Genomic DNA, 12,446 nt, shown 5'->3' with positions numbered 1-12,446 from the left:
GTACTACATAGATGGCCAATACCTGTGCTACAGAGACAAGCAATAACTGTACTACAGAGATGGCCAATACCTGTGCTACACAGAGACAAGCAATAACTGTACTACAGACATAAACCAAAACATACCTCTGAGAATACTTTCTGTAGTACTACAATGTTGTCTTGGACCTGGTTCAGGTGTGTAAGTAAATGTCAATCCTGTTGGGTAGATAATGCCATCGTTTCTCACCAGACTCACCGGCACTTGAGTTGGTTGGCGTACCCAGCGCCAGCCGCCGCGAAATGCTGAAATGTCAGGCACCACGCAAATGATGCTTTCTGCACATCTGGTTTATGAATGAGAAAGGGGGAGATGAGACATAGATTATTAGAATAAAAATTTCACTTTGAACTTTTACATGTGATAAGTTTCACTACTCAGTAAGTTGCAACTTAATAATTTTACATCACTTAAATGAGATCAGTCGGGCCATGTTGTCATGGCAACCTCACAGACTGAATATTTTGTCTTCAGGTAGAGTTCTTCATTTGTAGCATAATTTTGTTATTTATCACTTAAACACAAGGGTATGATGAAACACAAAGTTTAAAAAGGCAGGAAGAGATGAAAGTTCATTTACATTGAAGACGAGACGCAGTAGCTCTTTTTTTTCTTTCATGCCCTTTTCCTTTTACTGATTTCATACATCACATATGCTGCTATTCTTGAATGTAACCTTACCTGAACATTGTTTCAGCCTCAACATCACCAAACCACACTCTGAGGTTGGGAAAGAAATTCTCCCCCGTGAGTTCCAGCATGGCCACATCACCGCCACCGTTCAACTGCAGACTGTGTACCACGGGTACCGGAGTTACGGACGCCTTCACTGACCCCATGCCCTCAAAGAAAGTATACTCTGCTTTATCCGTGCTTATAATCGTCCATGAAGCACCGTCATTGATCATCTCTTTGTGGGGTTCCTTGGGGCAAGGTGTTGCCTGAATTGCAGAAAATGCACAAGTATATTGTAAAGAGTGAGATATATTAGTATGTTTCCAAATGTGATCTGTGTTTGAAATAACTTCTCAGATTCCTTAAAGGTATACTGTTACCTCTTCCAATATTGCCACAGTTACGATGGAAAGAGAAAATCTAACCAATCACAGATTTTAAGTGGGTGGCCGCTTTTAAAAACAGCGCCCTCACATGGGCATTTTGAATACCAGGGAACACCCCTTTGACAATATATGGGCATATTTAGATTACAGCTGACTGTATACCTTTAATGTAAACAAAGGATTGTACACTTTTACAGTTGCAATAATTTCATACACAAATCTGCCATCCAGCATCCAATCAAGGTACTAAATATATGGAAATGAGTGTATCTTTCAACTTCATGATCATTCTTTATGGTAAAACCTAACTTACCTGAAACTGAATGATCCTTTCCTGTGACAGACAGAGGTACATTCTTTCTGTATCTTTCATATAAAATGCACACTTGTGTAACTGTGAAACTGGGTCATCAGCATCAAGCAGCGCCGTCTGTTTGTCTACCTTGCGGATTATCTGTAAAAGAAAACAACGATTTAAAGCTCAGTGCTGAAAAATGTATATGTGTCAATTTACTTCACTACTTTATTCATCTTTCATCTGGACTGTGAGTTGATCTGTAGGCTATGAAATAAAAGATCTCTTCAGACTCTGTTCTGTAATAAAGCTTAACATAACAAAGCCTGAACTGTTGATACATTGCAAAATATTTCTGTCATTTTCTTAACGGTTTGAAAAAAGCATCGTATTTATTTCTGCAAGAGGAAAATGTTACCGATTGAAATATTTTGATCATTCATCACAAATTATTGCTGTATTGTTTAATTTTTTAATGCATTCACCTAACAAGAAACTTAAGTGCTTTTTGTTCATGTGTTTTTACACTGTTCAGTCTTCCATCCCTATTGTGATGTTCATGGTTCCAACCACACCATTGAAAACAATGGGGCACAACCAAGTGTAAGGGGTTTCAGAAGGAGGGAAAAAAGAATAAAAATACAAATACTCAAGGGAAACGGAAATGACAGTACTGTATTTCCATTTCTACTTGTCATATGATTTCACTTTGATAAAGTCTACATACCAGTCTTGGTAACGCCATACCAGTGACAGAACACACCAATTTGACTGTTGAACCATAGTGAATGTAACCATCACGCACTGTGAACTCTTCCGATTCTGACTCGTCATCATCCACTGTGTAAAGCAAGATAAAGACCAATATTGACAATCAATGAAAAAGTGTATTCACTTTAAACAGTTTGCCCATCTATACTTGCTCACATGTTCATGACTATACTTTTTAACAAGATACCATCAAATTTTACTTTCACATCCATTAATTACTATTTTAATTGTACAAGACAACATAAATTGTATCAGTTTTGACATGACATCCTGAAGTTACTTTATCAGCAAGTGTAAAGTACTTTCAACCCCTGATTACACTTTTCACTGCTGTCTTCCACTGGCCAGTTTGAAAATTACTATGCTTTGTGGTGTGATTATTTTCAAACTAGCAAACTTCCTTGCATTGTTTGTTAGGGAGGAGTGCAGAAAGACCCAGTTTATTGCAGTTTATTACTGTAACTGTTGTTTCAATCAACATACATATGACATGTTTGGTTTCTATCAAGTCGTACACTGGCGACCATCTTGTAGAAAAAGGTTGGGCTCTAACACCATTTAATTTTTTTATTTCATTCAATCCATCATCTTACAGGCATTGCCCAACTATAGGATGAGGTACCCATTACCCACTGCCCAAGTGAGCAATGAGGAGTACAGTGCCTTGTTCAAGGGCAAAACACCATGCTGGAGTCTCGAACTCACAATCCTCCCACAGTGAGTCCGTTACTCTGGACTTACTGGGTCTCAAACTCACTATCCTCTGAATACACCACCTTTGGTACAAGCATGGTGATGAGCATGCGAGCAAGAATTGATTGGCAAAATAAATGAGAAGGCCTATATTGGTTACTCTAATTATGAAAACAGTGTGAAACACACAGCTACAGATACACAGGATAAGAATTCTGATGTCAGAGGTGAAAGACCATGTCTACAACAAATTCCTGGTAGTCCTGAGCCCCTTTGCACTCCGTAGAGCTGGCAAGAATGTGATATTTTACTCTGTGAAGCATTTCAAGAAAGGGGTGGGGAAGATTTGAAAGTTGTTTAATTTTCTACCTGAACTGACACGTGCATGATTTATAAGTGCCAGTGGCCAAAAAGGCAGTTCATCATCGTCTAATGACCGGCAGACGCTTCACCCTGCCATACAGGTTACACTCAGCCATTCATGTGCAGTTTCCACGTTACACCTAATGTGTTTTTCCTCTTTCAAATTAACATGACAAAGATACCTTAGTGTGAAAAAAATATGGCCATATCGAGGCAATACACACAAAAAAAGTGGCTGGACTTACACAGATGAATCGTAAATGCACCCCACTGCTGAGAACTGGCGTGAAAATTTCCATTGTCCACATGAAGGTATCTGGTACTCACTGTCTGTGACCTAAGGCGGTTAAATAATGCTACGGTAGAACCCGACTGGATGCACACTGCAAAACAGATAAAATAATCATAACCACTTACGCATCAATGAGGGAAAAAAGTAGCATCTTAATCTAGCAAATAGCAAACAAGAGGAAATTGCACTCATTCTTGAAGATAAGCATTATAGAATGTGTTTTATCTGTGTCCGCTTGTAGAAACAGACGATGAAAATTATGTCAAGTTGTAAAGAGAACAGAATTAACAGCCAAGTTTGCTCATCATTGACCAAGTCCAAGGCCATATCACTTGGTAAACAGAAGCACTGACCTGAAACCAGGCTGCTTGTTAGACAGTGCACAAAGTACACAGAACACAAAGTACACATAGGCATAGATGCAGCCATTGGAACCATAAAGGTATACAAAAATATCACAATGGGCAAGAATCATGATAACAACTCACAGGTCACCTCGTGGACAAGACTGTAGAACACTGGGTCCAGACTGAGTAATTTTACAAATCAACATAATCCCAGGGATTCTATTTTTACTGACTATGGGAGAACCTCCTAGGAAGGCCTGATTGTTTCCATAAAGATGATTTCACCCACTGTTTTTTCTGGTGCACCATGTCTGAATCATGCAACCATATTTTATCCAATCAAAGGAACTGAATAAATTGGCAATTAGTGAGATTGTAATCATGAAAAACTTTTTTTTTTCTTTATTTAGCAAAATCAAAATCAAAATAAAACTTTGTTTCTATGTTTGCAGAGAATACTTACAGTCTGCATTTTTCAAGGATTGTTTCTTCTTGGAGGGTTTTGAAATAACTTTAATTCTTTTACTATTAAAAACACCGATGTCTTCCCCGTTTCCGTAAAACATCTTGACCGACAGAAAGAAGTGTTTCCTTTTGTCAGAATCTGATATGTATAACGTTTTTGCAGCACAGTAATTCTGTGAACGGAAAGGAGAAATATAAGTAGTATCAAAGTATGTTGACTAGACGAAATTCATCAGGCTACTGTGGAAGACATTTCATTTTGTGAAATGGACTGCTCCATTTTTAGTGCTAGGCATGTTACTAGTCAAAATTTATCATGCATTTGAAGTTGGTGGGCATTGGGAGGGGTTTCTCTCTATCTCCCTGACATTTTCATACTTCAAACAACTCACTATCTCAGGACCGACTGCAGTGCTACTGTGCTCTCCAAACTTCTGCTCTATGGTGATCTGTCTGCAAAAATTACTGGCAAGTTCTATAAAACTATGAAAATTACAATGATGGATGATGGACAATCACTTTGAACAGGATCCGGGAATTTACATTTTTGCTGACTGCATTAGGTTATAAACCACAAAAGCTTCCAAGAACAATTTGATTTACAAAGATTAAAGATCTCATTAGCATGTACAGAAGAACACAATATATGAGTCCCTGAATATGGATTAATTTTTAAAGCGTTTGCTTTTTCTGGCCTCATAACAATTGTGGCATGCATCAGATTTTATTGAGAGTTACAAAATCCCATTATACCTTTCCTTCAAGATTTAACTGTTGCATATCTTGATCACTGTTACCGATGCCCATGAAGGCACACACTTGTGATCCAGTTTCATTCTCACAGTCCTGTTCCATCTGTTCTTTCTTGGCTTTCCATCCAGGCCCTAGCAGATATATACACGGTGGTGGGCAAAAAAACCTGCAAGGCATATAGAGAAAAGATGGGTTTTGTGACGTGTGCACACGTGTGTGTGTGTGTGTGTGTGTGTGTGTGTGTGTCACCGACAAAAATGGGCATGATCGGTCAGGTAAAATGTTTTGTTGTGATTCTGTAGATGTTGTTTAAAGCTTACATGACTGTTTTATAGACTTTGTAATCACATACAAAACAGTAAAATAAATCTTCTCAAAACTGACAGGAATAGGATTTTTTCCATAGACAGAGAAATCAACCCTTGAAAGACTCTTTACATCATATTTTACCTTCTTTAATACTCTCATCTGCCACACAATTGGTCGAATTCAATAGATTTATACACTATGCGAATCTGCTATTGACAAATTAAATAGTAATGTTTTGATAGAGCGAAATTGGAGTCGAAAGCTGTTAAATTGTTTATTTGGCTATTGACCTTGAAACTGGCCAAGTCACAGACAGAACAACAGAAACAACCCTGTGCACCCAACTTTCTTTCCCTGTGGATTATATTGACCGAAATTAATCTGGCTTGGTAGAATTAATAATTTTCTTCGCCTTTACTTTAGTGCTCTATTTCAGAAGGGGAGGTTGATCAAGGGGAGGTTGGGGTGATGAAGTGTTAGATACAGACAGCCAAGTGGTCTGTTTTGTAAACTGTTTTCTCCAAAGACTGCAGCTGAGCAAATACAATATACCTCTTCACTGAGAGTAACAACCTGGTATTTTTTCCATGAAATTTTGCTTGAATGACAGAAAGCTGGGATTCTTTATCTTGAAACTGTAACGATTGCTGCACGATGCAATAAATCACACAGCGCTCAATAGCAACCACAGTGTACATGGAAAGTTCAGACCACTTGGTTGAAAATTTTGCATTCATTGCATCGGCACCCACCTTTTCTCATTACCATACGACTTTTGTGCAACCTTTGCATGGAGAATGACCAATGTCATGTCCTGCCGGTCACGAAGATAGTTCCTCATTGCTTCTTTGGTTAGTCTCTTGTCAGTGTGACGTCTATGATTGCCACGTTTTTTTTTCAGAGTAGGAGAAATCAAGCATGATTTGGACCCAAAAGAAAAGACAGAAATAAATCATTATGTTCCTCGTGAAAAATTACTATGAACAACAAATGCTAATGTTACGAAAAGACACATCTTTCAAAATAATGCATTTTTGTGACAGCAAAGGTTTTCTGCTATAAAGCAACTTTCAACTTCTGCATGCAAAACACTACTTTGGAATTAAAGCAGCCATCCTCAATCCCTGGTTTTCGCATTACTGGCTGTTGATATTGACGGTTCACACGATTCTAGTCCTTTATTCTCCTTTGAAAGTTGTGCACAGTTAGTCAATTTGCTCAGACATAAAACTGATTAAAAAACACGTCCCCTTTAAAAGTTAAATTTCAACGAACATATTATTTGCAAGATAATGATCTTTCATTTCAAAAAGAACACAATCAAGCTTGCACAAGACAGTCTTTGCAAAATTCTAGATGGGGAGTCGATAAAAGGTTTACCATATATAGCACAGAAATTCTTGATGTTCACTAATTGGGATCCACTGTTATTCTGATCACACAAAATGATACTCGGCAACTGACAGAAAATGTGCACTTGCTGGGCTTCAACCGAAGTCGTGGTTTGCACGGAGCGTGTCAGAGGTGAACCTGTTACAATTGATACCCTATCGGAATGAGATAATGGGTATTTCATCACGGCGGCAGCTTCAACAAGAATAACTCACAAAGAATTTCTGAAGCAATATTTTAAATTGTGACAAATAGCCTGAAGGACTGCAGTGGCCTGACCATCCGTCGCTTGACCAGCAGTAGTCTAACCCTTGAGGACAAGCAATGGCCAAAAGCCACAGTTGAGAATTGTGGAGACAAAAGGAAACTTCACAAACATACATGTACTCAATGCTACAGTTTCTTAGGATTATGTCAGACTTATACAAAACTTTCAAATGAGTGAAAATAATGAAATTTTCAGAATACAAGTAGGCACTCATTTTTTATTTTGATGGGAAATGACCTTCTTGTCGTTATGTTAACTTCTGTGGTCAGCTTCAAGAACCAAATCCTGAATAGTTTAATGCACTTGAATTCACAATGAAAACTGTATTCATTAAATTTTAAAACCAAGATTTTCTGGTAGACGTTTTTATTTCATTTTTCATCGTCTTCCAAAAAAGTCAGCATGTTGGTAACTTTTGCAATATTTTGGGGGTTATTTCGTATCATACAACCTCTGTGAACTTTCGTCAGTGTCAGAACACTTGGCAATTTGTCAAATGTACAGACACCAAGTGCCAAATTTGCATGAATTCTGGACCTAAGCCAAAATATCCAGACCACTAATTGAGAGAAAAGTATTGGCTAACCTATAGGCCTGTCAGCAAGCTACAAATTAAATCTGATTCTCTTTTCAGCCTTGTAGAAATATGATTTTTCAAGAGTTTGGTAAAGCCAAACATAATAATTTGATCAGATCGTAGTGTTGTAGTTTTGACTGTACAGATAGCTAGGCAAATATCATCGGGGAACACATTACTCTTTTATACTTAAAAGCCGAAATTTCTACTTTCAGGTTCATCTGGTTACCCTTTGTCAGCACGAATGACACGCCAAACCACTGGGACAGTGATACTATATCATGATACCTTGTTTTGAAATTTTTGATTTTCCTTCACACTTAAAAAAGCTCTTCAGTTTTTGAAAATCCACAGAGATTACATAGCACAGAAATAAAAGTAACCGGTTCTCAAATCTCTTTTCTCTTTATTTAGTGACTGCTTTTCTACTCTAAATGTATGACGAGTTCAGACATTATTAATTACAGAAATCCATCAAACTCTCCGGCATCTCACATAAGTATGTACTGCCTCTTGAAAGATATATGACGATCAATAAAATGTATTAAGGGAAAACACTAGAATGTAAATTCACCCTTATGTATGAATAACTCTCATTATGAATAATTTACCTTGTGTGGAGCAAACCATTTTCATCTGGCCTTGGGGGTGACATGCCTCCCGTTGGAGGTGATGGTGTGGGAACTGGACTCGGCGGCGTGTGTACTGATGTCGCCATGGTATTGATGCTCAGTGGGCTGGTGGTCGCCATGGACACAAGATCACCGGTGATGACTTTATCTGGAGGAGTCAATGCACCTGACAGTATGTGAGTAGTTGGATCTGTGAAATAAAATGTCTACATTGTTTATGCTGCAGGAGAGAACCCAAAGAAGGTCAAAAATGTCTTTCAAATTTCTTTTCCCATGTCTGTCTCGAGCAGTCAATAATTATTTTTTCCTAAGACCAAGCTACATTCACACGGGTATTTAAGATGCACTAATGACCAATGGCACCTGTTTTGTCTGGTTTTCTTCATTCTGCATGACGAATCAAGGAGCAGCAAGTACTTATGGAGGTGGGAAAACAGGGTTGTTCATGCACACTTTATAACATCAACAAAATAATTTTCATCATGGGAAAGGGCAAATTACAGCCTTCCCATCTGATTTTTCAGAACTGAGGAGATCAAGAGGTTCAAGCAAATTGCATTTCAATAGAAACTTTCTAGAAATGTGAATTTTTCATGACCTCGAAATTCTTTGCTAACTATCGTACTTCTAGAGAAGTTATTTTGAAAATTACATTAGGAAACAGATTTGATGAAAACCTGCTTGTTCTCTTATATAGTATGAGTGTACTGCATTTTTTTCTTTCAAGACAAATGTAGCTTAAAATTAAAAATTTAATCACAAAATATCGAAAACAGTTTAAGACCTCTGCTATTCACCATGTTTGAAGAAGTGATGCTTTGAGCTAGCCAGAAAGATACCATTTCATCACATTTGGTCTTATGAAGAAAATAATATGATGTCGTGTCTAGTCTTTCCTACATCTTCAAAGGATCAGAAAGGTTACCCTTAGGGTATTTGGTTGACATTCTGCTTAATTTGAAATTTGTATGAACTTGTCAGCTCCAAAGTTTTCTGAAAAATGGTCACTCTGACGTTCACTGATCATCGCCAGTCTGACTCAGGCTTGTTAAAAACATAGGGCCAAAGTTCCTGAAGCTACTATAGACATGGATACAAAATTAAGTATTTCCTGACTGTATGAAATTATCTCACTAAGGTCATCCTAGGGACTTGTAAACCAAATATTAAAGCTGTCTGACCAGCGGTTTTGAAAAAACAAGCGACTCAACAGTTGACAGAGCTCTGCTGTGTTATGTAGAGAATAACCTTTTGTGACACATGTATTGATGAAGGTGGATATCTTTGATAGCTCATTTCAGGATGGCCTGACCAAAAATGGAAAAAAATTCTGTAAAAATACAGATTTGCATATTTCATCAGACTATATTAGTCTATAATAGCAAATAAACGAGAGTAAATTACATTCTAATTAAGTAAACAAGACTTGCTTAAATCAAGATTTAGGTCATAATAAAACAGCATATCTGTCAGGTTATAAGAATCTTGAGCTGGTTATCTTTTATTTTCATCCTATTAACCAAGCACATTTTAACTTTGAAATTAACATTGTAAGTAAGTTCTGTTGAATAAGTTGAGACTGTACATACTCAGAGAAAGCACACTGAAGAGACAAATGTTTGTAACTTAAGAAGTTCAAGGTCATCAAAAGCATTATAAGGAATCATGTTACACTTTCATTGCACTGTTTACACAGATTGCATAATTGCTATAAATAGCACAAGGAATCTTACAGCCCAGCTTTACCATAAAACCCTATCACTTTGACCACTCTTTTAATTGACCACTCTATTTTTTCCTCAAAAAGTAATCTTATTTTATCCTTACCAAGTCAACCATAAATGGAAATTAGAACTTTCTCTATCTCTATTTATTTGACCACCTATCATGACAAACTATTATGAGCAATTTCTTTTAGATAACATAAATGGTGGTTCAGAATATATCAAAGTTGGGATTCAGGAAAGTTGCCTTTACATGTTTTAATCCTCCAAGATGGTAAGCATTTCACTATGAACTGTCAAAAAAAGGTGAACTTTCTGATAATTCCACACTAAAATTATTTTGGCTTTGATGATTAATTCAATTATTTAAAATCATATTAATTATTTTTTTTCTGGGTCAATTGATAGGGTTTATACAGTACAAGAATTACAATGTAAGTCAAATTTTGACCAAAAATGACAAAAAATTCCTTAAAAATACACATTTGCATATTTCATTACAATTTGAACAAATCTAAGTTGGGTTATCCCTAGGACCTGTATACCAAATAACAAAGCTGTCTGACCAGCGGTTATGAAGAAGAAAATTTTTACCAAAAACACCTTTTTTGGCATTAATTTGCCTATTTTCAACAATATCAAAAAATTAAAAAAAATAGTTTCTCAAATCATATTTTTCATCTACACAACAAATATCAAATCAGTAAGTACTGCGGTTCTCAAGATATTTGAGTGGACGGACGCCTCACAAACGGACATACATACATACATACATACATACATACATACAGACTGACGCCGGACGCCGGACGGATACCTATCCCAATAGCTTCTATAGACTATAGTCTATAGTAGCTTGTTGAAAAAATTACTCACTATTGCTAGTTGATTTGAATTTGTAAGGTTTTTGGAGTTGTCATGAGCATGAAACTGACTCAAACGATTTATAAAATGCTGTTGTATTTGAAAACTTTTTTTCAGCCATAATGGACAGCAAGGGTGGTGATAGTCACAAGTTAGTGCTACATGTGTCTCAATCTGCAATGAAACTCTGGGTTAGAAAACCATGTCGATAAAAAAGATTTACAACTTCTACACCCAAACCTTTGTAGTCAGAATGTGACACAGCTGATTGTTACCATGTTTGCGGTCTGATAATCATCCAAAAAGCCTCCACAAGCTCACAATTCAATCACATCAGAACACTTTTTGTGTTCATCTATTGACCAATGTATGCATCCATACTGCATGGTTGACTAGCAGTGATAAAGATAACAGGGTAATTGAAGAGTACCGACTTTCACAAAGCAACCTTTTTATCAGTCAAGTGGCACATCATAAAAATATTGCATGCCAAATATGGAACCTCAGTGTTCTCATCACTGACAAAAAAGCCACCTGCCCTGGAATATCCATACCACATCCAGGCATAAACTATTTTTCCATGAATAAAGATCCAGCCAACCACTACAAACAAAAGGATTTATCTGGAGTCAAGCTCTTGAAGTGGTATAGTTTCAAGATGATGTGTCCAAAGTATTTGTGAAAGAAAAAAACTAAGAGTAAATTTTCTGTACAATGCGCCTCAGTGACAGATGTTTGGACTCAAATTTTTTTCCAATACTTTTCTGGTCTGCCACTTGAGTGGATTCATTTTGATTCCTACATGTATGGAGTAAAAGTTTTCAGTGTCTTTGTGTTTTTTCTGTGAAAATCAGAAATTTGATTTTTTTTCCCATAAGGTCAGCACAGGGTACACTAGACAATGGTCATTTTGAATTTTTAAAATCAGAAAATATTAGGCAATTTTTGCTCTTCATCCCAAACTTTGCACAGTGACCCCTGAATTTTCACTATTGATCATGAAAGACACCGGTTAAAAGGTTCCTTGTGGAATCTGCCACCTAAAATTTCTAACTTTCTATTTTAAAACACAATCATCCTCTAACGAAGGCTTTTCTCCGGTCAAAACAGAAAGCTTGCATTAACAAAGAATTCCACATTGAATGTACCACTTGATAAGAAGTGTAAAAATTACTGCTCCAAAAATATTTTAGTATTCCAAATTTTGTCTTCTTGTTTTGTGTGTAGTTACGTATACATGTAATGGCAGTCACCTACATTTACTTTGATGCGAAAATTCAGTGTTCTCAGTTTGTGAAAATGTCTTCTTTAACTTTGACTCTGTTACTCTGCAATGAATTCTTTTACTTACATTGTACAATCTGTTTCATGTTTGTCAAAACTACAAGTACTTTTCTGAGTTTGCTATTCAGTATTGGCGATGTATTGAATGGCCACAGAGCTACAATTTTCTGCAATGTCAAAGTTGTCATGGTGGAGAATCAGAGAGTTGCTATCCTTGATCTGAAAATCTACAATGTTTGCATGGTAAATGCATTTTTTCCCACAATTTACCCTTACTGTAAAATAAAACAGTTCATCTCTCATTTTTGTAAGTTTAC

At 36.8% G+C, this 12,446-nt stretch overlaps 1 protein-coding gene across 9 annotated transcripts in view; it reads right to left on the bottom strand.

Annotated features, from left to right (window-relative positions):
* The window catches only part of LOC139140088 (recombining binding protein suppressor of hairless-like), a 37,322-nt gene that overhangs the window by 3,843 nt on the left and 21,033 nt on the right, over positions 1–12,446 (bottom strand). For 5 of the 9 annotated variants that reach the window (XM_070709104.1, XM_070709103.1, XM_070709107.1 and 2 more), the window contains 9 exons: positions 8,237–8,447; positions 6,141–6,263; positions 5,080–5,245; positions 4,325–4,499; positions 3,468–3,605; positions 2,123–2,235; positions 1,414–1,554; positions 721–980; positions 126–325 (listed from right to left, as the gene is read on the bottom strand). In XM_070709104.1, the coding sequence (XP_070565205.1) occupies positions 126–325; positions 721–980; positions 1,414–1,554; positions 2,123–2,235; positions 3,468–3,605; positions 4,325–4,499; positions 5,080–5,245; positions 6,141–6,263; positions 8,237–8,447 (1,527 nt within the window). The remainder of the gene's footprint in view (positions 1–125; positions 326–720; positions 981–1,413; positions 1,555–2,122; positions 2,236–3,467; positions 3,606–4,324; positions 4,500–5,079; positions 5,246–6,140; positions 6,264–8,236; positions 8,448–12,446) is intronic. The other 4 variants (XM_070709106.1, XM_070709105.1, XM_070709102.1 and 1 more) reach the window with 1 other exon arrangement.

The sequence above is a fragment of the Ptychodera flava genome, chromosome 9, assembly GCF_041260155.1.
Source record: "Ptychodera flava strain L36383 chromosome 9, AS_Pfla_20210202, whole genome shotgun sequence".
In the NCBI taxonomy this organism is placed as follows: Eukaryota; Metazoa; Hemichordata; class Enteropneusta; family Ptychoderidae; genus Ptychodera; species Ptychodera flava.
The sequence above is the reverse complement of the archived record's forward strand: the minus strand, read 5'-3'. Positions and strand labels throughout refer to the sequence as shown.